Source organism: Theobroma cacao, chromosome 10, assembly GCF_053813885.1.
Source record: "Theobroma cacao isolate CCN51 chromosome 10, ASM5381388v1, whole genome shotgun sequence".
In the NCBI taxonomy this organism is placed as follows: domain Eukaryota; kingdom Viridiplantae; phylum Streptophyta; class Magnoliopsida; order Malvales; family Malvaceae; genus Theobroma; species Theobroma cacao.
The window spans coordinates 995,234-1,019,555 of record NC_142648.1 but is presented as its reverse complement, the minus strand read 5'-3'; the positions used below and the strand labels follow the sequence as shown (position 1 = coordinate 1,019,555).

General features: G+C 34.7%; 3 protein-coding genes across 4 annotated transcripts; 2 read left to right on the top strand and 1 right to left on the bottom strand.

Annotated features, from left to right (window-relative positions):
• Positions 1-653: 653 nt before the first annotated feature.
• Positions 654-3,407, top strand: LOC18585888 (high mobility group B protein 3-like). 2 transcript variants are annotated; one of them, XM_007008949.3, is made up of 8 exons: positions 654-787; positions 1,359-1,446; positions 1,618-1,746; positions 1,832-1,889; positions 1,978-2,022; positions 2,510-2,590; positions 2,684-2,767; positions 3,146-3,407. In XM_007008949.3, exons 2-8 carry the CDS (start codon positions 1,376-1,378, stop codon positions 3,173-3,175), a joined length of 498 nt encoding a protein of 165 aa, XP_007009011.1. In that variant the 5' UTR covers positions 654-787; positions 1,359-1,375; the 3' UTR covers positions 3,176-3,407. The 2 variants fall into 2 exon arrangements, 1 of the variants encoding a protein (XP_007009011.1); XR_001929882.2 differs by lacking the exons at positions 2,684-2,767; positions 3,146-3,407 and adding an exon at positions 2,150-2,413 and having other exon boundaries at positions 2,510-2,587.
• Positions 3,408-13,434: 10,027 nt separating this feature from the next.
• CPD (Cytochrome P450 superfamily protein) lies at positions 13,435-17,630 on the top strand. Its single transcript, XM_007008945.3, has 8 exons — positions 13,435-14,377; positions 14,661-14,810; positions 14,984-15,229; positions 16,695-16,781; positions 16,874-16,952; positions 17,063-17,169; positions 17,254-17,384; positions 17,471-17,630. Exons 1-8 carry the CDS (start codon positions 13,856-13,858, stop codon positions 17,580-17,582), a joined length of 1,434 nt encoding a protein of 477 aa, XP_007009007.3. The 5' UTR covers positions 13,435-13,855; the 3' UTR covers positions 17,583-17,630.
• Positions 17,631-17,900: 270 nt separating this feature from the next.
• MOS7 (nuclear pore complex protein-like protein) lies at positions 17,901-24,141 on the bottom strand. The gene is made up of 10 exons (XM_018129287.2): positions 23,789-24,141; positions 23,178-23,329; positions 22,712-22,834; positions 22,078-22,222; positions 21,529-21,590; positions 20,843-21,059; positions 19,706-20,626; positions 18,986-19,235; positions 18,453-18,891; positions 17,901-18,188 (listed from the first exon to the last, which is right to left on the bottom strand). The coding sequence occupies exons 1-9, from the start codon at positions 24,083-24,085 to the stop codon at positions 18,614-18,616; spliced, it is 2,445 nt and encodes an 814-aa protein (XP_017984776.2). The 5' UTR covers positions 24,086-24,141; the 3' UTR covers positions 17,901-18,188; positions 18,453-18,613.
• Between the last annotated feature and the right edge of the window lie 181 nt (positions 24,142-24,322).

Below are 24,322 nucleotides of genomic sequence, written 5' to 3'. Positions count from 1 at the left end.
GCCTTATCCATCTGTGGGTGAGGTTGGATGGCTGATGGCTTCTTCACCTTATTATTTTGTGGGCTCTTCGTAGGATTGTTCTGTCATTTTCCAGAACATATCTAATTTAAGGATACTTTTTAACCAGACAACCCCTTTTTGTGCTCGAGATTGAAGCATAAAAACTAAACAAAATTGCAAAAGAAAAATACTTATAAGATATAACATTGACAAGTGGAAAGTAAAGTTCCTTGTTTAATAGTAATGTTCATAGAATTTCCCTTAGGATTAACATCAAGTGGCAGTGTTTACATACATGTTGAATCCTACAGCAATGAAGGAATCAGTTGACGGGAGAGGAAAAATTTGAAGAGATAAATACACAATCAAGCTGACACAGCAGTGGGGGAGCTATGATTTTGCACCATGCAAAATAGTATAATGAGACAAAAGGGAACAGACTAGTGCACAGTAGTTTCGAACAATTGACTTGGTTTTGATGCCAACCAATGAGAAACCAATCTGTCAGACAAGTTAGATACCCTGCAAGTAGCATGATCACAACTCTAGAAACAAAAGCGACAAAAAGCAGCAGCACCCCTCCACAGTCAACTTCCTACTCTCTCCTCCCCTCCCAAAAGTTGCCTCGTGTCACTCTGATGCATCCTCTCACAAATATCTTCTTGGCATCTCCCCTGTGTTCTTTCCTTTCCTTTCCTCTCTCTTTCTCTCTTTCTCTCGTTCCCTGCTTTTAGTTTTACTCTCTTTGCTAATCTTTCTTTGAGTTCGTTTTTCTTCCATCGAAGAGGTATGTTATTCCCTTTACAAATTTTATGCACATATAGCTTTATCTGTTTGATCTAAGATTAACTTGCTTTTATTTCTGTTTATTTGCTTTGATAGTTTTATTTCTTTGGAAAAGCCTTTTGTTATGATCCTGCATGATCTCGTTGTGATTTTCCCTCTGATAGCTTTTGATTCTTCTCCAAGTTTCCCCATCTGGGTAATTCTGTTAGTTTTATAGTCTGATTTTCTTTTTATTGTGTGTGTTGATGAAAGGAACAATCTTTTGACTTTGATGTTATTTAGCTAGCTTGTTTCTCCCCAGAAATGATTAGCTTTTATGGCTCAAATTTCTTCTTTGGAACCTTTCAACAAATTTTGGGTCTAAGATTGAAAATTTTGTTAAAAATATGCAGTCTTTGTTGCAAAGAACACTACTTTAAGCACAATGATCCGGGCACTTTAATCCTAGATTTCCCATTCAAAGTTTTCTCCCAAGTTAAACATGATAATCTAAATCTAGATTTAGCATTCCTTGTTAGTTTAGTGACAGCTTGTTGCATGCACCGGATTTAATTTAGTTATGGTTATTTCAGGAAGCTTTCTTGTTAGAATGAAGGCAACAAGGAGCAGGGCGGCTGCAAGGAAGGACAACAAGGAAACAGTAAAACCTGTTGAGGACAGGTTATTTTCTTTTGCTTTAAACTTCAAGTGATCAATGTGGTCTAATTTCTGTGTAACTTTGTTATTCTAAGTCTTTAACTTTTGTTCCTTCTCATTGTTGATCAGAGAGTCACTATTTCAAGCATTGTTCTTATCTTGCATTTAATCATGTGTAAATTTCTTCTCTTTAAGGACTGTTGGAAAGCGAAAGGCAGCACTCCGGGCTGATAAGAGTAGTAAAAAACGCACAAAGAATGTGAAACCAGCTAAGAAAGACCCTAACAAACCCAAGAGACCTGCCACTGCTTTCTTTGTTTTTCTGTAAGTTTCTCTCAGATGGTTGTAACAAATAACAAAAATTTCAGTCCATCTGCAAGATATCATTCAACTATAAATTTGGTTGCAGAGAAGAGTTCAGAAAGATTTACAAACAAGAGCATCCAAAAGTGAAAGCTGTCTCAGCTGTAAGTAGGAAAATGTTGCTGTTAAAGTTTATAGATCTCTTCATTTGGAGTGTCTAATTGATTTTGTTACTGGATATTGTGATTGAAGGTGGGCAAAGCCGGGGGAGAGAAGTGGAAGTCCCTGTCTGATGCAGTAAGTGCTCCATATCACCTTAAATTACTTGTGTTGGTTGGGACGTGTATGGACAATGAATTATGTCAAACAGATCCTCCAACGGTCACCTTTAACTTGGCAAATACCATGAATTCTGTTTGTAAAGGTGATGCATAAAACTTCCACTGTGGCTCCCTCTGGACCTGGCTATGCACCAATCACATGTTCGACGACTTTGGAACTATTATGGCATGGTCAAGCCAATGCCAGTCTGGTCTTAACTACAGGGGACCTAGATATATGGTATTGCATAGGGCTGGATGGTGGATTTTGAGATATGCATCTCCTGATTGATGTCGCAAGTTGGAATTTTATCATATATGAATTAGTCAAATTAACTAGTTATGGGAAATGGTATATAAAGTTGTTAGTAAGTTCCATTCTCCATCTATGGCTTGATTCTAGCTTTTTGAAAGGTCAGTGCCCCCAAATGTTTACCTAATCTTCTATGGGTTGCAACTGGTAGGAGAAAGCTCCATATGAAGCGAAAGCAGCAAAAAGGAAATCAGAATATGAGAAGCTCATGGCAGCCTACAACAAGAAACAGGTAAACTAATAATGGCCATTCTGTTCTTGAGAAATAAATGCATAATTCATCCTATTTAAGATCGCCCTCCTGACTTCATTATGTCTAACTCAGGAAAGTACTGATGATGAGGAAGGAGCAGAGTCTGAAACATCGAAATCCCAGGTGAATGACAAAGATGACGCAGATAGTGAGGAGGTAATCTATTTAAGCTAAGAATACTTGCCTTGTCTATGTTTGTAGGGAATTTTTCAATTTTAACTTCTGCAGCAGTTTTCAGTTTTAGATGGTTAAAGCCTTTTTATATCTACTACACTTCTAAGTAATGTATTTAACCTATAAGCTGCGATTGAACATCCATGCATCTATATGTTGCTCTGAACAACATATCCAAAGTTACTGCTGATTTAGCTTTGTGTCCATTGCAACGACATCCTAATCAAGGGATATGTTATTTCAATCATGATTTACTTCAATCATATTCATTGACAGCTGATTCTCGTATTAAAACTTTCATTTTTTGTATATCTAATTTCTCTGATAAATTCTGATTTCAATTGGCTTTTGCAATTGCAGGAGGAAGAAGAAGATGAGGATGATGATTGAATCTTGCGTCGTTTCTGATCCAGTCCTGTAAATGAACAATGTTAAAAATTCTGGCTAGTAACTTTTGATGATAGTTTGTTTGCGTTATATGTCATGTGTGGTTGGTTTTTCGAGGAGAAAGAAAACGCAGCTCCTCCATTGCTATTAGTCCTGTAAGCTAACTCCTGTATTCAGTCAGCGTACATATGCTACCTCATTATCTCTGTGAATATATCTATATCCGAGTTGTGTACTTCAGCTTTGCCTGGCAAATTACCAACACACGGACTGATGGAGTTAGTCTGAATACCAATAGGGTTTAAATTCTTCAGCTACTGCACTATGGATTCAATCAGTAGCATATGAAGGTCTTAACAGTTATGGTAGATAGCCATTGAACCGACCTTCTCCTCCTCTTCTTACTCTATAGAATTTCACATACAGATATAAGCTCAGATTTCAGTTAAAAATTCATAATCAACATTGAAACCTGTGGTGAAACCAGCGAGGAAAGTTGAAATGTTTTCTATGAAGGTTTGCAGGAGTGAAATCATTATTCCTCTCATTGCAGCAGCAGCGACGGCTGGGTCGGGATCATTGTCTGTGATGACCTCCTTGCATGAAAGCAGCCATTGAAGATCAGATTCAAGTCCAGCAAAGTTGGGCTAGCTTTTTCATGAAGAGGCAACCAGTTCATCACCAGAAGGTCCATGGAAAGAACCCAAACTCATAGTACTGTGATTATCAGCATCTTGACCTTACAATGACCCCAAATCCAAAAGGGGTTAGGCCCAGTTTTCAGATTAATGCTAAGCCAATTTAATGTCCCCGAAGTTGTAACATATTTTATGTATATGTTGGACCTTGAGTCCCTGCTTTTAGCATATGATTGATCCAGGCATGCTACAAATTACTGTTAAAGTATGAACTTTACAGAATTAACAAAAGGGAAACCACTTTCCAAGCTATAATCATAGAACATAGTATATTTGTTTATCGTAACAATCTTATTGGAGTATTTGATTCACTAATTCCGCACATGATTTCGCCTCAAATAGATGGGCTGTAAAGAGCAAAATCATGAGAATCAACCATGATTCCACACGTGTACGTGTCGAAACATGTTGTCGGAAAAGTAAACATGCAAAAGCCACGTGGTGGAAAGAGACAGGCCCCAAGTTGGGAGCGACAAAGTGCCACCACCATCATCATCGCCATCATCAAACGAGCAAACATGGGAGCAAACAGTCATGGAAAAACAAAGCAACACACCACCATTTCTTTTCTCTTTTGTTTTCCCCTTTTTTTTTTTGCCCTTTTATGTATTATGCTAATCATGATTTAACATCCTATAATTTCAACCTTAATCATTTGTATTTCATAATCTCCAACATTAATCATTTCCGGTGTCAGTTGCAAACAAAAGAAAGCCAAAAAAAAAAAAAGAAGAAAAGATTTACAAGACATTTGTTTTTGGCTAATGTGGATTTGTTCGTGCATTCGATGATGTCGGAATTCTGTCGCAGGGATTCACGCATGCACGTGCGGGTGGGGCTGATCTTAATTATAATCTCTTATGGTAGTTAAGCTTTGGGATACATAATCTTTTCTTTTGTTTTTGCATTCACAAAATGCAAGAAGCACCAAGAAAACCTTGGCTTCTCATGAACAAAATGGAAACTTTCCTATTTATTAACTAATTTTGAGTGATTAAAACTTATCTTTATTGTCATGATAAGTTCTAGCAATTAAATTTTATCACTATCGTCACGTTTTTAATTAAATAATTAACGCTCCTTAATTTCATAATGTCAATAGGTAGTTTAGAATGTAAATATCTCTTAAAATGACAATGACAATAACTAAAATTTATATCTTTAATTGTCACTTTCTTAACAATCTTAATTACTTTTTGATTTAATAATCAATCAATTACATGTTTATATATATATATATATATTTCATGTTTTGCTTAAATAATTAAGACTGTAAATGAATTGATTTTATATAAATATGCACGGATGTCTATTCCGATAATGTAGAGTTCGAGTATTTTATATTTAGTTATAAGACAAATGCACGTAAATTTCAAGCATTACTTTTAAAATATCCGTTGTTCGAACTCGATTATATTAATACTTGAATATTATCAAATACCCAATATCTTAAACCCAATTATACATATATAAGCCATGATAAGGTGTTGATAAGCTATTTTTCAAGGGGAGAAAGAAGTCTATTTTTCTTGATTTCAAAAATTTCTTTTGAGTCAGTTCATATTATTGCTTTTGGTGCAATGTATTGAATCCAATGGCTTCACACGTTGTCCCATTTTTTTTTAGCCAAATGCAGCTTTATTTTTTCTTCTAGCATAGGAATGATAGAAGGCTAAGACCTTGGGGATGGGAATCATGGGAAAAAGAAAAGAAAAAACAATTGGATTCACACACTGTGCAAGTGAAGAGACATGAATGGCACAATTGACAGAAAAAAAAAAAGGCAAGGTCGACAATGAATGATTTCAAATGAACCTACTCTATGCAATATAATTAGGCCATTTTTGTCCCCATTTTTCACAGCAACAAGCAAAAATCAACAGAAGCTGGAAGCTGAAATCAAAAGGTGAATAGCAGATAGAGATTGAAGATAACCCAAAGTTTTGAATTGTATCAAAGCTTGTTCGATTAGTGGAATGATTGGTGCATAAGGTCAAGAAAAAAAGTCTTCGAAAATGGAGCACAAAATTAGGGTTTCTCTGATTTGGGTCCATGAAACTTTGTTTGATTAGAGACAAAGAAACCAAATCCCAAAAGATTAGAGAGGAATTTGGCCGACCAAATCAATCAAAGAAAATTAAAAAATTTTACCACCCACCAAGCATTTATAGAGAGAAAGGAAGTGAAATCATAGGTAAAAGTTTGGTGTAGGAATTTTCTAAAACCCACATCTCCAATGGGAACAAACCCAATACTTTTGGTGCTAAAATCAAAAGTGAACCCTCCCCATTTGTACATCATAAAGCAAAGGCAGATAACTCTTATTATAATATGCAAAAAAACTTGTTTAGTGCATATTGCAACTAAGCACCTGAAAAAGGTTTTTTATTTTTTAATTTTTCATGATAAATTATCTGAAAAGATAACAATATACCTATTCATCATTTTCACTTGCAGGATTCATTCAGAATTTTGTAAATTTTGTTCATTTCATTGCAATCATTCATCAATTTGGTAGAACCTATTAAATGAAGTATTGGGATGAAATGAATGTAAGTAATAAATGAAAAGAGTAAATGATCCTTCCATTTTCCTACTTAATTATACTTTTTTTTTCTGGTATATATGCTTTTCATGATGTAGCCTTCTAGGGCATGATAGTGGCCCAATGCCCCAAGCCTTCCAAAAACATGGATGATGGAATATGCTTTTGCAGGTTAAAGGAAGCTGAAGCTTTAGCATCTAGCTGCTCAGGATTTGAATAGAAACAAGTGCTGGAAAAATCAGTGTCATTGGATTTATTCGAAAATAGAAAATGATTCACCATAATCTGTTCTTCTTTCTTTCTTTCTTATGTCAGGATTAATTTTATCCTTTTTCAATTGTCAAGTTCGAGGATTAGATATTAATTTTAATTAATTTTATATTCAGATATATCAAAATTAACAAAAACCCTGATATCATCGTTTCTCAATAAAAGAAAATGATTCAATGTAATCTGTTGTTTCTTTTTTTTTTTTTTAGATTATTGAGTTTGAGTATTAGATATTAATTTTAATTAATTTTTTATTTAAATATTTTAAAGTTAATGAATATCTTAATTAAAACTTGAAATCAAGATAAAAACAAGCAATTTTTTCCATGACCAACAATTGACCAGATTTACAAAACAAAAAGAAGAAAACAGCTGTTGGGTAGTAGCTCTCAGAGCACCAAAAAATAGAGAGGAACCTAAGCTAAGCTTAAGCTCTCTAGCCTTTGCCTAGGCCCAAAGAAGAACAGCGAAGAACCAGACAATTAGCCAAAAGACAAGAACTCAAAAGGCTAAATTAGTCCAACATAAATTGTAAGAAAAAGATTAAAAAAAAAAAAAGAAAAAGATTTTTGCATGTGAAGAGGGGTTGGTCTCTTTCTGTTTTCGGGTCAGAGTCACGGTCCGAAAAAACAAACATTAAATGGAGGCACACGTGCAACTCTGACAGACCCCATTCGTGTGAAGTATCCAGACATTGGAAAGTGTGCAAATTTTTATTTTTTTTAATTTTTTTAAGTAATTTTTTTCTAATTTTTTTATTATATATTTGTCAGTGCCACACGTGTGGGGATCAGACCTCCTGTCTCGTGTGGGGCGGAGACTCCCTGACCCAAAACCCCCAGAGTTGACTCCCCTTTGACGTCACTGCTTTTCTTCTTTGTTCTCTCTGTTTCCTCTTCTGATCCTAATGGCATATGTATGCCCTTTCTCCAAAATGAAACACTTCCCCGCATAAGAACAAGTTCCTCGTCCGTGGCATAAGTGTAAATTAAGATATTGTAATCGATTCAAGTAATTTAATATTTATTAAAAAAAATTTCACCTATGATAAATCGAATTTATCATTTACTTTTAAAGCGATGAAATTTATTATCGTATTTTTTAATTTAATTCAAAGTTGATTATAAATTAACAGCAAAATAACTTGCCGTTAGAAATTTTGACAATTAAATTAAAAAAGTATAACAAAAAAAATTTACAACTGTTCTAAGATGGATGGTAAATTTGATTTACCATGTTAAATAAGAGTACGAATTTAAACATTATATCAAAAAAAATATAATTAAGGCATTATTTCTCTTGATTCGACGAGAATAATATAATAAATTTTTAATTAATCCTAACAAGTATTTCAAAACAGTCATTTATTAGATTTCATAATTTATTAGTCGTCCTTGTGCTCGTACCTCGTCTATAAATCTCTCTTGCGATGTTTAGGGTTAATCCCCTAAGAAAATATAAAGTCTATGGTACATGAGATATATTCTTCCTTAAGAGGAAAAAATATCATAATTATATTTTCGATAAGTAACGGAAAAATAAAATTTCTTTTTCATCTTATAAATCTATAAATCTGACCTCTAAAAATGGGAAAAAAAAAAAGAAAATATTTTGGATAAGATCATGGGAGGTGATAGAGTGTCATAGAGAATTATTGTGTGCTGAATTAATTATTGACACATTTGGACCAATAATTGGGTAGCCATCAGTTTCACCAAATTGGTCGACAAAGCCAGAAAGAATGTCCTCAATAATTTATATCCTTTCCCCATCCAACTTTTTTGGGAGGAATTTTGGGTAATTGTTGATAGCTAATGAAGAATTAAATTTGGCATTCAATCATTCATGCATAATGTTTATATCTTGGAATATTAAAAAAATAAATAAAAAAGGAAAATGAAAAAGGGGAAAACGAAAACTACTACAAGAAATTGACATGAATATGTTGACCTTTCTTAATTTCATAAAAAGAAAACAATTAAATAAACCTTATAATAAATAAATGAAATGATCCCAAGGCCTTAGGCTTAGCATTTTGCACATAAATCTCAAAAAAAAAAAAAGTATGTATTGTTTGTGTCACGGGAATGATTCAATAATTAAAATTTAAGGTTTTGATTTAGAGGTTTATGGAAAAGCGTGAGACGAGAAAAGTGTGGTTTACGGGAAAAAAAAATAAAATCTCTCGTTACGTAGTCAAAAATCATAAATAAAAAAATAAAAAGCAAGAATTATATTTTTTTGTTTGGTTATAACTTTTTCTTTGGAGTAGATGAGAATCTATCTAGTATAATTATTTGCCTTTTATATTTATTTTTTATAAAAAGGGAATTAAACTATAAGAAAATATGATTTTTTTATCATATGGTTTTGATTTGTGATATCTTGAAGATTAAATGGAGTGAATTATTTGGTCCCCTTCACAGAAGAATAAATAGGAGGTAAAGATTTGATGAGATTTCGTGGTCCTCTTTCTTTATAATTGGTACATTGACATGTTTATGCACCACAAAATGTCACCATTTGGCTTTTGTGGTCCAATAAGTGACCCTTTCTAATGACTTAGTACACCCAAATGCATGCCTCAATTTCATATACTATAGTTTTTTTTTTTAATTATAATTTGAGGTAATATTATCTATGTTTTGTTCCGGTATCTCATATAGGTATATATCTTTAAATTATAAGAAATTTAAGAAGTAAATTACAATCTCCAAAATGTTAATTTTTAGAGAGAAAATAGATTCAAGTTTTCTTAACAAAATCGATTGGAATAATATAAAAAAATTTACATATAAATACACGAAAATCGTTATGGCAAGCGTAGGTTATCCATATATCATATGTGGTATGAAATTATTTGAGTCCCACAAAACAAAAAAATAATGTAATTCTCATTGTCTCTTACATAAAATTAAATTTGATCAATCTCATACTTCCATTTTTATTTATTTATTTATTTTTGCATGACACATACTTTTCATACAAAACGTGACATTATGGAATTTTCTTGAGACTTAATTAGCACAGCAATGGGTAGGTCCTATTTTTAATGTAAAAGAAAGGGTGGGTTTGGGTGAGGGGGGTCGGATCAAGGGGACCATAGGGGAGGGGAAGGACGGCTCGTACTGGTGGGGTGGGTGGCTTGGATCTCCATGATCCATCGATCGGACAACTGGGTTTTGACCCCTTCCGAGGGACCGACCGGCACAAAGGCTTGAAATTATTGCTATGGTTGAGTCCAAACCTCCCTTACTCTAACAACCATTTTGCCCAAACCAGCTCATAATTTCATCGTATGAAACCAAGTTGATAGAGTAAACAAATGAATAACACTGCTTTCGAGCCATGGTACAAAAACTTGAAAGATTATGACGTGATGATGAACAAGGGCGAATCAAAAATGTTGACAGTCGTCATTTTTTAATTTTTAATTTTAACTTTAAATCGACTCATTTACTCGATTTATAATTTTATATGATTATTTTTTAGCTATTTTTTGTATAAAATTCTGAATTTGTCATTGATCAAATTCAAATTTTAAATCACTGAATAGACTTTGATATTATAATAATTAATTATTAAATTAAAAATTAAATTATATATATTAAAATAAAAGTGAATTAATATCGATTATTTACAATTAAATATCAAAAGTAAAGATTTATAGTAATCGCATACATCTTTGGAACATAAGGATCAATGAAACAAGAACACAAGGATGATTGGAACAAGAATTACATTATTTTGGCATCGATAGAGGCAATAAATGCAAAACACGGCTTTTACAATCATGAAATGAAAATCGAAAGATGACGATAAATGATCGTAAAGTGTTGGGATGACAAGATTCAAATTTGAAATCGTTGATTAGAGATTTAACATAGAAATAATTATTAATTGTTAAATTTACAATTCAAACATATATATTATAATTAAATTAAATTAATATCAATTATTATACATAAAAATTATATGCATTTGGAACTAATTAAGGATGATTGAATCAAAGAGTACATCTTTTGACATTGATTCTTCACCATACAAGGACTTGCCATGAACAATCTATAAAATACTGCCTTAGTGCATGGATATGGGGGCATGCAAAAAGATTCAAAGAGCACACTCAACGCATCACTGTCTCAATATTCCCAAGCCTATGATTATTTTGCAATTGATGTATGCTTATTTAATTAGCATCTTAATCAAACAATAAATAATATCCATTTGGAGGAATTTTTTAATTTAATAATTAAATTTGACATTGGTGCTAGTGTACCTAAGAAACCATAGGATGTGATGGCAGCCCATTAACCTCGAATTTTGGGGTTTGGATTCCCATAATCCAGCAAGGATTTTGCAAGTGTTAGCACATCTTTATCAAAGATTTATAAGCTAATTAAGCTACGAAAGTGGAATTCTGTCCAAATCCCTGAATTCAAGGGGATTTCTTAACCTGTCTCAAAACAACTAACCTACCTAGATACCCACTTAGTATTTAGATATATAATCTAAATTCCACTTATAGACTGTAAAAGAATATTTGTTTTGAAGATAAAAGAAAAAAGTTCGATTTGACATCAACAAGGTGAAAATTACAAGATTAAAAATTGTCTTGTATACATTTCATTTGACATCTAAATAAAAAAGTTCGAAGTTTAGAATCTTCATATTTTCTAATCGAAAAAAAGTGAACTAATATTTCGAATGAAACCCAATTTTTTTTATTACATATTTTCTAAATCAAACATTAATTCTTAATCAATACATATGTTATCATGTTATCATATTCATGTTTAAAAAGGTCTTCTTAGAGAACGTAAAAAGGAAGAGATGTGGGATCTTGTAAGGGATCATGATTTTATGGGGTTGTCTAGTGGGTAGAGGGCTTAATGTCCTTCGTGGGGACCATGTGAGATGACCATGCTATCATCACCTCATATTTAAGAGAAAAAAATAAAAAAAAAAAGAAAAAAATCGTTTTCCCTATAATTGCATGGTACTCCCTCATCACTATTCAACACGTGGCTGGTTGTTTAAGCTTGCTTCGAAGCTTCACTTTGGCTTGGAAAATGGCCATGGGATGGATTATCAACTATCAAGCTTCATTTGGCTTTGATGATGATTTCAAGAAAGAAAGGCTCCCTTTCGTTTGCATAAAGACAATTATCAAGAGGAAATACCTTAGCTTTATAGCTTCAAACATTATGGAATTGGTGGGACAATGTGGAGCGCATTATGACATTCTATTTGCATTAAAACCTTTAATTAATACAAGGTTCATTATTTTATTATTTTTCCCTAGCTAATTAATTGAAGCATATTTGCTTTATAAGGATAACTATGATATATTTGGTAAGTGATACAATGAATTAAAACAATACCCAATTAAGTTCATTATGTTATCTTCTCAAAAAGAATCCCAATATCTTCTAAATTTGAAGAATAATTAATTAAGGTGATGAAGACTTCTATCCCTTTTAAGGCCAAGAGAATTGATGGGGGATTAAGGTATTTTATTTGTATTTCTAGTAGGTTCATGGTGGGCCAAGAGAACACATGCATCATGGCAAAAAGGAAGAATTTTGGTGGCAAAAAGAAAGAGAAAAATATATGTGAAAATAAAGTGGGAAGAGTGTATACTTCCTACATACCTTTCCTTTTCCCCTCGTGGAATGGTGCATCCTTTTCTTCTCTTGAGGGACAAACCAAACCTGGGGTTCTGACCAAAGCAACTTTCATGGTTTTGAAAAATATTACCCTCTAAATTCCTAAATTAATTTAATGATATTAAATTAAATTAAATTAATTGAAGATAGGACATTATACCAAGAAAAAGGACTAATAGGAATTGGGATATTAATGGATAAATTAATCTTTAACAAATGACCCCAAAATTAATCAATTACACCATGGAAAAAGTAGTTTAACTTGGGATCACAAGCTTTTCAATTATATAGTCCACTTTCTAACACAAAAGATACACTAATAATTATCATGAGTTCTTTCTTCCTTTCTCTTTTTATTTTTTCTTGTATCTCAATTCTAAATTATAAAAATCACACAATCAATAAATTAAATATATGATTTTATCCATAAAAATAGGTACAAATCAATAATTATGTACATTGAAAGTAATTTTTTATGATTGCTTTTTAATATGCCATGAACCCACTTTTTCAATCTAAAAGAAATGTCTATTAGGTTGAAGTAGACCTATATTTATATGCTCAAAATCTACCATATCTCTTATTGATATGAGATTTATAACATTTTACTCCATTCATTTCACTCATAGAGAAGAGGGACTGTATCTTTATCTGGGTGTACTTTAATCTTGTTATCTCTTATAAAGGGTCTCGCACTAGTCTTATGTTAATGAAAAGTTAGATTTATTCTATACAATTTATCATAGATTTATATTTTTAATTTAAAAGACTTATAAACTTAAGACTCACTCCATCTTTTACATCTCTTACTATTACAAAATTCGTGACGCAATATCTAATTTTTTTATTAAAAAACAATTTAAATTCTTTTATTTGAAGAAAAAAATCATAATCAATTGTTATAACGTGTCGAAAATATCCTTCCACAAGCAATCAAATAGCAAGCAAAATTGAAAAAAAAAAAAACTTATCTAGTACTTTGGCAATTTGGCACTATTTTTTTATTTTATTTTCTATTTCCTTACCTTTTTAGTGTATGAAAAATCTTCATATAACAACACCAACATCTCTTTCTCTTATCTATTTGACGCCCATAGCTACCGTACTAGCTCTCACACCCATAAATTTCTTCCCCAATATATTTTTCCCATCCTCCAAACAGAAAAAAGAAAACAAAAAAGAAAATAAAAATCAAACCCTTTTTACAATATCAAAAATTAAAGAAAAAAAAAACAAAGCTGTCAGATATCGAAATGTCCCCCCCTTCAAACATTTATTTCTTCCTTCCTCTGTTTCTTCTCCCTTCCCCTTAGATTCTTACAGATACCCCTCGTGTGCTGCTCTACTCTCTCTCTTTATAAACTTCCCATTTCTCTTCACTCAAAAATCTCTTTGTATTTATATTCATAAAGCTTTTCTTTTTTTCCTTTTTTGTATTTGATTTCTCTTTTAACTTAATCTCAAAAAGGAGAAGAACCTTTTTTTTTTTTTGTTGTTTGTCATGGCTTTCTTTGTTTACTACTATCTCTGTTTCACCGCCGTCGTCTCCGCCGTCTTCTTCCTCCTCCTCCGTTCTTCCCGTCTCCGGCGGCTCTGTTTGCCGCCGGGAAACTTGGGTTTACCTTTCGTCGGGGAGACTTTACAGCTCATAGCAGCTTACAAGACCGAGAACCCCGAACCCTTTATCGACGAGAGGGTGAGCCGGTACGGTTCAATCTTCACCACCCATGTTTTCGGCGAACCCACTGTTTTCTCAGCTGACCCCGAAACCAACCGGTTCATCTTGCAAAACGAAGGGAAGCTCTTCGAGTGTAGTTACCCCGGTTCGATATCGAATTTGCTTGGCAAACATTCATTGCTCTTGATGAAAGGAAGCCTCCACAAAAGAATGCACTCCTTGACCATGAGCTTCGCTAACTCGTCGATTATCAGGGATCATCTTTTGGTCGATATAGACCGGTTGGTCCGGCTCAACTTGGATTCCTGGACCGACCGCGTCTTCCTCATGGAAGAAGCCAAGAAGGTAAAACAAACCAACCAACCAACCAAAAAAAAAAAAAGAAAAACCATATATTACTTTATCGGGACTGAGTTGACTCGGTGGTGGGTCGTCTAATGATTATGAACACGTTAAAAATGGAGGTGGTGACTCAGATTCCATGGGGTGGAGGGAGGGAGGGAATAAAGTTGACGGCTGAAATCATTCTGTCTTTAAAGCATCATTTCCATGCCACACCTCTGATTATTTGTTTACTTATTATTATTATTTTTAATTAATTAATTTGATTTTTTTTTCTTTTTTATAGATTACTTTTGAGTTAACAGTGAAGCAGCTGATGAGCTTTGATCCTGGTGAATGGAGTGAGAGTTTGAGAAAAGAATACGTTCTTGTCATTGAAGGCTTCTTCACTGTCCCTTTGCCTCTCTTTTCCACCACCTACCGTCGAGCAATCAAAGTAAGTGATAGCATTGCTTACGCCTACGCGTACATACACATATATATACTTAAAAAGTATACATCCGTAACACTACGGATACATATATTTGGATAAATATATCTGAAATGTTACGGATACGTATATTCAGATGATACGAAATGCTGAATAAGTTTTAATTTTGTTCAATGAAGGCGAGAACAAAGGTGGCAGAGGCATTGAGCTTGATAGTAAGGGAGAGGCGGAAAGAGTTTGAAGGCGGGGAAAGGAAGAACGACATGTTGGCAGCTTTATTAGCGGGGGATGACAACTTTTCCGATGAGGAAATTGTTGATTTCTTGGTAGCTTTGCTTGTTGCTGGCTATGAAACAACCTCAACTATCATGACTCTTGCTGTCAAGTTCTTGACTGAGACCCCTCTTGCTTTGGCTCAACTCAAGGTAAAATTCTTCTTTGGGTATTTTTCTTTCTTGAAAAAATTTTTTTTTTGGGTTTTTCATGGTGGGTCCAAAAGAAAAAGGAATGATCAAATTTGGCCATTGCTTTCCAAAGAACTCATCTTCCATTCTCTTGACCATTGTCACATGGATGGGAATGATACATCACATGGCTAAATTTTATTTTGTTTGGTTTTTCATGATATAATATTAACCAAACATTGTACTTATAGGGAAATACCTACCAAGCAATGACACACACATGAGTTTGATATGGGAACTAAAAATATATATATAAAAAATTTCTTTTGTTCCCCCCACAATCATGTGATCCCCATGACCCTTTTCTTTACTATCATTTTATATTGCTTTGGAGACATTCTCATTTTTATTATAACCTATGCTTTCAATTCAGCTTAGTTACATTCATTGTTATAGACATTCTTCATGTCATTAGGTAAAGAATTTATCCAACTGATATATATATATATATATATATATATATACATGGTGATAAACTCGAGATGGGTATTTTTATTTGTTTATAATATGAAAATTTAAAATTGAAAATGAGAAAAAAAGAAGGAGGGAATGGAAGGGGAGAAAAAAGGGTCTGTAAAAAATTTATGATAAGGTTGGAAGCTGTTTTAATGGTGTAGGTCAAAAGTAGAGGCAAAAAGTACAAGATCACAAAAGTCAAAGTAGGAACTGAAATTTGTCCAACCGGACAAAATGATGCCTCTTCCAAGTTGCACGCCTTAAGATGTGCTGTAAAAATCTAAAAATTAGAAAGGACATAAATTATAAAAAAAAAGAGAGAAAAGGGTTGGAAAATCTGACCAATTTGTCAGTACTTTCTGATCAATACTTACTCTTTGACCATTTTGTCTTTCCCAAAATGACAATAGAGCCCCTCAAAGGGGTATTTTTGGGTTACTGCCTCATTTTTATTGTGTGCAAAAGGGTGGATGATTTGACCCCCCATTTGGTGTCCTCTAGGTGGGGGGTCATTGGGAAATGAGCGGCTCTGATTTCAAGGGGGGAAGGACCATCAAACGGTGGGAAAAGTTTGAGAGATGGGGGTGATGTCATAAAAAGCTAGACTCTCACTACTAACCTTAGGGGAGTACAAAGCTCCTTTGGCTTCCTAGGATTGCTTTTGTTTAACTCTAATATACATTCATATGTGATGGTTTGAATCCTAGCCGTTTGACTGTGTGATGTGGGACCGTTTCAAGGGCATGAGGGCTGACGAAAACATCACATGGACCATGACTTCCATGATGGCTTTGAGGCCCACGGGTCGTGATCCAAGCCTACTATTTTTATTTAAATGTCTCGGAACACATTTAACATGAATTTCGTGTAATTTCATATACAATGTATATGTTTTAATAAACTTGTTTTAGGGAAGAGGCTTGTCCTCTCATCATTTACTTCCAATGCTCTAACTGTTTTGGTTTGGCAGGAAGAGCACGAGGGGATTAGAGCAAAGAAAAGTGAGTCAGAGGCTCTAGAATGGATTGATTATAAGTCAATGCCATTCACTCAATGTGTAAGTTCATTGTCCTGCAAACATTTCCATGGCAAAACCAGGGTACCTCTGTTCTTGCTTAATCACCGATTTTCGCATAATCGAATTTCCAGGTTGTTAATGAGACATTGCGAGTAGCAAACATAATCAGCGGAGTCTTCAGGCGAGCAATGACAGATATCAACATAAAAGGTCAGAAATACAAACCTTTCTGCCATCGGCCTGATAATCATGTAATGTTGCAGAGACATAGCCCTCGTAGCTAGCTTTTGTGCTCACTTGTAAACTCAAATTTCAAGCAGGTTATACAATTCCAAAGGGTTGGAGGGTTTTTGCATCGTTTCGGGCTGTACATCTCGACCATGATCACTTCAAAGATGCTCGCACTTTCAATCCATGGAGATGGCAGGTAAGCACTCACACGCATGCACATAGTCACATACTCGAAACGTCATACAACAGTGTTTTTTTATAGTTTTATGATGTTTAACAGAATAACTCCGGGATGAGCTGTCCTGGAAACGTTTACACACCGTTCGGAGGAGGGCCTCGACTCTGCCCGGGTTATGAGCTTGCTAGAGTAGAACTCTCTGTATTTCTACACCACCTTGTAACTCGGTTCAGGTATACCTATACCTATCAATATTCTTTCTTTTCCATCACCATTTTTGTGACTGAAATGTTTAACTAACCCTTTTGTCTCTGAACAGTTGGGTTCCTGCTGAAGAAGATAAGTTGGTATTCTTCCCAACAACCCGAACACAGAAGCGGTATCCGATCAATGTGCAGCGTCGTCTTCAGAACGCAACATTAGCCACATAAAGAGTTCAGACAGAAAAGCCAGGAAGAGAGGAAAAACAAGAAGGAAAATGGAGTTTTAAGATAATGTAGGAAGAGAGGTGTAATCATTTTGGATGGATCGGATGCAATAATCAAATTTTTTTTTAAAAAAAAGTAGAGTTAGTGAATGTAAATTAACTAAATTCTTATGTGTTGGGGAGTTGCGATATTGGTAGGGAAGAAGAGGCAGTGGGCATCATTTTGCTCCATATTCAAGTTTGTAACAATGCCCTAATGGTATTAGCAGCCAATTTTTACTTAAATGAAATGAGAAAAGAAAAGTAAGTTCTAGCCATAAAGTAAGTAAAGAGAGCACTCAATTTTCATCAACGGGCTGAAGCTACAAAAGGAAAAGACCCTGGAATTGTTTATCAAATATCATCAAACAATAAGTTTAATATATTCATTATACCTGTCTCCTGATTTGATTCTTAGTGGGCTGCCCCCTTTTTTCAAGTTTCTCGAGCCTTTCAATCTGTTCTACTTTCTTCCTTTCAGAGAAGAAAAGGAACCCACCTTTTTGCTTTCTTTTTCTTGACAACAATGAACAAGGAAACAATTGTCTGGACCTAAAAAGTTACTGGGAAGCTGCAAAATCACGTGCAAGGGATGTTAGCTATGTGTACACATTGTTTTCATAGAATCAATATACCGTGACAGTACCATAAAACAAAATTTTGATGATCTCAAGATAATATATGTTTATGTTCTAATCATCTGCTGCTACTGGTTCACTCTATTTCAAAGGAGAACAGGTCCTACTTGGATCCTTCAAATGCTTTCATACCTATCACTACCAGCTGTTACTCAATTGTGAATAAACGTATACCATCAGGTGTACTAAAATATTACCTTGACTAAGGAATGGTGGCAACTTCAGTCTTGGGGTTTATATTGGAACTTAACCAAACAAATAATCCTGCCTTGAGGAGGAAGAGAGCTCCGGGAGCAATTAAATGTATCCAACGCCACAGGCAAAAAGCTGACACAACTCCAGTTTGTTGACTACTCGTTCATGAGGAGATTGTTTTGTTTATGCTGCTTTCCTTGCCCTTTAATGCAGATTCAACGAGTTTAACCTTTTTTGAACTCTCGCTATTGACTAGTGAGAGTTTTGCAAGTGAAGATTTCAGTTGAGAGATTTGAGCATCCTGCATATGGTTCCTACCGGGCATTTTCCTTCGTTGATTTGCTAGGTTGTCCTTTGAAGATTGTGTATACCTTCTAAGCCTCCCTCTTAAAGTATTAATGGATGCTTGCAAAGCATCCAGTTCAACTCCAGTAAATTGATCTGCAAAATGACCAGACAAATTATCAAATGATGTGATGTGGTCATCAGCATGCTACAAATACAAATTTGTTATAATGTGCACAAAATTGATTACCAAGTTCAGACTTAAATTCTCGCTCTGCTCTAGACAATGGTTTCTTGTGTGCCCCAGGCAGGCTTCTCAGATGTTGCAAACGCTGCTCCAAAGAATTCTGTAGCCGGACTGCACAATCAATCCTCTCCTCCAGCATAGATTGTTTTGTTTCGACATTCAAAATCTTCTGTTGTGCCTCATTCAAACGAGCATGCTGGTCATCTATGATTCTCTTTAGCTGAGGGCCATGATGTTTCAGCTCAAAGTACACCTAGAGAAGTCAAGCAAAAATCTTCTTACAACTACATTAAAAGGAAATCATATACTCACAAGGGCATTTGAATGTGTAATTCTTCAGTTTTTGGAGACATCATCTTTTAACGGGCAAAGCCAGTCTTATTGTCAGAAGAAAAATGTTATACTGACAATAAACCTGCAAACATAAGCCTAAGAAGCTCATATTTAAAACTGCTATTAATCGTGGTGAGCTACGAATAACTATATCCTTTGCCAGCGTTGACTATGCTGAGCAGTCATATAAATTTCAGTCATTTTTAGGCCTTATAAGTTGACATATGCAGAAAAACTTTCAATTTGCAGTATAGGCAAAAGTCTTTCACATATTTCCAATAACATTTTCAACATTTAACCAGTGGGAAGAGAGAACTTATGAAAACAGAAAATGTGGGGAGCAAAAAGCAATGTCAGTAAATCTATGCCAATTAAATGATGCAATCTCACCTTATGTGCATATTCAACATAATTTTCATGGAAAAGCTTGAAGTACTGATGAAGAGCAGATCGACCTTCAATAGAATCTGCAGAAACAGAACGCAGATTAGGTGAGGCCTGAGGAGCCAGAACTGACTTAGGACCACCAAGGAGTTCTTTGCTTATGATATTTGGAGTATCTTTCTCTTTCTGCTCTTCCAAGCTAATGGGCTTCTCTTTATCAACTTGAATGGGAAGCAACAAATTCCAAGTTTTCATCTCTAGCACAACACATTCTTGAGTGGAAGTGACTACCACAACCCATGAGTATCCAAATGAATCTGACAGTGACACAAAGCCATATAGAGGAGAAGGTGAAGATGTTTCACCCTGGCATGTACACAGTACAGGATGCACAGAGGGAGTTTTGATACTCTCATCCTTCCCATTGATCTGAGATGTAAAAGGAAGAAAATGCAACACTATCGAATCTACCCCTCCCTCGTGAAGAGAATATATTCTTTCAGGCATAAGGGGATCAACATACATTGTGATAAGATAACTGCTTTCTATCTTCCTTGGCAAAGCCAAATCCACTATTGCCAGTCTCAACAAGGGAGGTAGATGCCCTAACCAAACACTGTTATCAAGTGGTTGATCAAGCTTCACAATAGAAAGCTCAGCAGGGTTTGGTTCACAGATCATAGCGATCCCAAGAACATGATCATGGGAATCAACACGAAGACGAGGTGCACTACCAGTAATCCAGACTGGCTGGATTTCATCAGCTAGGGCATCTATTTGCAATTGCCCACCACTCCAGGCAGTCACCAGAATTGAGTCTTTGCTGACTAGATTATAGAGAAAACTGACTGCACGGCCTTCACATTCTGCACCTCTAACTGCCAGAGCTTCATCCTCCCCATCACGACATACTTTATGTAACGGCCCCTGGAATGTTAGCCAATCAAAAGGTCTATTGGTGTTGCAAATATGTCATGACAAAGCCTTAAATATTCTCAGTAAAAGTTATCATGCTATGATACATAGAGACCCTAAATTGCTCGTTCCAAAAAGAGCATAAATTGCATATCCAAACAGAAAAAGAATCTCCAATTAAAACCAAATACATTCCTCACATAGGCTACAATACATTATTTCACATACCTGCAGAGCAAGTGATGCATCAAATAAAGCATGTGAACGAGCTTTTATGGTAGATGAATTTTCCCCATCTGTTCCTTGTTGAGCTAGCTCAGGAAAAGTTGCTTCTAACCAAGAGATTGCCAGATTAGAATTATTAACAGCCACAGAATTGGCTGACTTCAGTCCAAAAGTATGAGCATCACCATACATCTCCAATATTGACTCCCATTTATAAACACTGTTTAGAAATAAATCATCCAGTATATCAAAAAGAAATAAAACAGGAAACTAGTAGCAAATTAACATGTAACTCTCTAGGCAATGACATCATTATGATAATAGCAAGACACGAGAAGGAATGAGAGAAATTTCTAGGCCACACACAGTATAGGGTAGAAATAAGCTGCAGTCTTTACAACTTTCTTTTTTTCTTTTTTTTTTAGCATGAGGAAATGATGAAACCATAGCTCCATGACCTGTGGCATGTGGTTCACATGACAATACACAAAATTTATCCTCATAACCCTAATTTTCAAGTATCTTGATTTTCTTAAAAGCTAAGTGGAATACAGCAGAAGTGCTACATGTAACATCACTACCCACATAGTTCAAATAAAGTTATAAGCACAACATTTGTTGCGAATGTTGTTTAAATAAAAAAGAATAAGAAAAGGGAAAAACAGCAGAAAATTTAAAATCCTGAATACCTTCCAAATGGAACAACTGGGCAAAGGATGTAAACTGATCCATCGCTGAATAATACAAAGACCTGAAAATAACATAACAGGTAAATTAAAAAATTGCTGCAATATCAGAATAGTAATTAATTCCAAATGTAACAAGCTTAGCAATAAGAAAAAGATAGGAGTTGTATCGTGATAACACCATAAGAAAGAAGAGGATAACTTAATGAAAGTTTAAATGAGATCGGATGTTAACAATTTCATTAAGTAGAGAGAAGCAAGACACACTGAGGCAACAGATTGCCACATTTAAACTGTGAAATAAGATTTGTAGGTTTGATAATGCACCAGCAGGGCAACATTATGGACAAATTCATCCATAGAGCAAAGAAATATCAATTGCATCCCACCAATCTCAAGAAATGTTAGCAACTGAACTCATAGGGAGGTATGAAAAGTCATTGACTGAAATTGTACAAATCAAGTACTAAGATTGAAATTGCATTACTCAAAAGAGAAACCCATGCAACAGCAATAAATATACTTCACATACTAAACATATATTGAACTTACACTAAACCTGTCCCATAGGTGGTCTCCCCCGAAAGAAAAGTCAACAGGACAGATTGATGCAGCATTCCTAGATCTACCAGGTTCAACAGGCTGCAGATAATACTCTTGTTCTGGTTGCATCACACCAGATGATAAATCAAAGAGCCTGCAGAAAAGTAAAAGCAAGAAGTTAAATGCATGCTTCAATCAAACACAATAGACCATTTATACAAATTTCTTTTTAACCGGATTACTTCCATCAAAATTGAATTGCAAGACTTAGAAGAGTGTGACCAGTGAAAGAATGCTGCAGGTGAAACAAGATATAAGACAAACTTGTATACTCTCCAAAAGAGAGACACAAATTAAAATGGAATCGAAATCTTGGGGAGCTTGAAAGAAATGTATCACATATAAAGAAACAGACATGGACATTGATAGCAGCATTTAAATGTTTTCATATTTAAATAAGCGTCAATTGTTTAAAATAAATTATCTGCTATTTCTTTACAAGTTTTATTGCAATTCTTAACCACTCTCTTTTCTAAACCAAGGTATAACCTCAGAGCAAGTAATATAATTATAACCCATCAATTAGCCTCCAGACTGTGATCACTTAATACAACCTGAATATTATGGGATGAATATTCTATACCTGAAAACTGAATCAGACGAGAGAATTCCAACATGGATGTCACTGTAGGGATGCCAAGACACTTGTAGGATGCGAATTGCACTGCTTTCATTTGAATAAATTTGTGAACCGATTGAAACAGTCCTGCAGAACAAAATGTCAACTTTTAAGCAGATATGCTCAAGAAGATTGAGAAAAATAGCCACCACAAGCAGTGTGGAAACATTGGTATAAGCAAGAGCATCTATAAAGAAAGGGGAAAAAAAATAATCCAGACATCTTATGATAATAATGGTCCATTCTAAACCACAGATGAACTCACACCAGAAATGGAATTATTGCAATAACTGGTGTTGCAAACATCAACCTAGTAACACATCAAGCTACAGTCAACTCGTTCCTCACAAACACTACTACTAGAGAAACAAAATCCAGCATGCATAATAGAAAAAACAGGTGAATAGACCATCTTATTTCGCACAATTACCTGCAAATGATACTGTTGTCTTTAGAAGAAGTACGTCCATAAAGGTACATGACACATAAATCATCTGAACCAGCTAGGAGTAAAGCTGATCCATTCCTATTGATGGAGATTTTATTAACCACAAAATTCAGCTCCATATCTGCTTGCAGTACCTAGAAATTGCTTCAGTTACATCTTTTGCATTTAAACACCAAAATAATATATATAATTCACCATCCACATTGCATAAACGCAAGCGGCTGCTCATCCCAAGCTTTTAAAAGTAAGTCAAAGTTCTTATACTTCTCATGCTCAGCTCACATTTATCAAACCTAAGATTACTTTTTGATACGAAAGCAAACAATATTTTATGAAAATTAAGAATAAAAATGTAATCTTGGCTAATAAAATGCATGATTTTACTTTTATATAAATTAATTTTATTAGTTATTTATTCGAAATTCTAGCTCAATTCAAAATTTATAAACCTAAAAGTTCTAAGCAGTAAAAGCTTCTTCAAATTGATTCACTTTCTAAGTAATTAGACTAAAGTATACGAATTCAAAGATTTGAAACAAAATTATACAAAAAAGAAGACTAATTTGCTTCTTTTAAGTAAGATTTAAACTTACTTTAGAAGGAGAGGCGGCGACGATGGAGGTAGGCTCGGGCTCTCCCAAGCGAATGGAGATTCGATGGAGGCATCGCTTGTTGGAATCCCAATAATAGAGTCTCGAGGCTCCGTCCCAAGCTAAAAGGTTTTTAACAGCTCGAACTGACGCAGAAGCGGTTGCGGTTGCTCCGCTTCCGACGGCGGACGTGAACACCGGGTGATTTTGAAGCGGGACCCACTGGACTCCTTCTTTAGGTGTTAAGGACCTTCGAGAATCGTCCTCGTTCGATTCCGCTAACTCAAAGCTGAACCTCATTTCTCTCTTTCTCTCTTTCTCTGGGGAGAGTGGAAGCGCGTCGAGCTTCTTTTCTGCTATAACGCTGTTGAGGGAGGAGAAGGTGACGAAGGGTGAACTGAACGGCAGCGTTTTAGATATTCTGAAGCAATCGATACGATGTCGTTTAATACACGAAGAATAAATCGCAAATCAATAAATAAATATTTTTTAAATTAAATTTTTATTATAATATTTATTTAAAAATATCTAAATGGT

Excerpts from the sequence above, each read along its gene's own strand:
- CPD (XM_007008945.3), top strand. The coding sequence starts at position 13,856 with ATGGCTTTCTTTGTTTACTACTATCTCTGTTTCACCGCCGTCGTCTCC. Across the intron at positions 14,378-14,660 it reads TCATGGAAGAAGCCAAGAAG|ATTACTTTTGAGTTAACAGT; the intron begins GTAAAACAAACC and ends TCTTTTTTATAG. Across the intron at positions 16,782-16,873 it reads CAATGCCATTCACTCAATGT|GTTGTTAATGAGACATTGCG; the intron begins GTAAGTTCATTG and ends TCGAATTTCCAG.
- LOC18585888 (XM_007008949.3), top strand. The coding sequence starts at position 1,376 with ATGAAGGCAACAAGGAGCAGGGCGGCTGCAAGGAAGGACAACAAGGAA. Across the intron at positions 1,447-1,617 it reads GTAAAACCTGTTGAGGACAG|GACTGTTGGAAAGCGAAAGG; the intron begins GTTATTTTCTTT and ends CTTCTCTTTAAG. Across the intron at positions 1,890-1,977 it reads AAGTGAAAGCTGTCTCAGCT|GTGGGCAAAGCCGGGGGAGA; the intron begins GTAAGTAGGAAA and ends TTGTGATTGAAG.
- MOS7 (XM_018129287.2), bottom strand. The coding sequence starts at position 24,085 with ATGAGGTTCAGCTTTGAGTTAGCGGAATCGAACGAGGACGATTCTCGA. Across the intron at positions 22,835-23,177 it reads GACAACAGTATCATTTGCAG|GACTGTTTCAATCGGTTCAC; the intron begins GTAATTGTGCGA and ends TTTGTTCTGCAG. Across the intron at positions 21,060-21,528 it reads CCAGTTGTTCCATTTGGAAG|TGTTTATAAATGGGAGTCAA; the intron begins GTATTCAGGATT and ends ATTTCTAAACAG.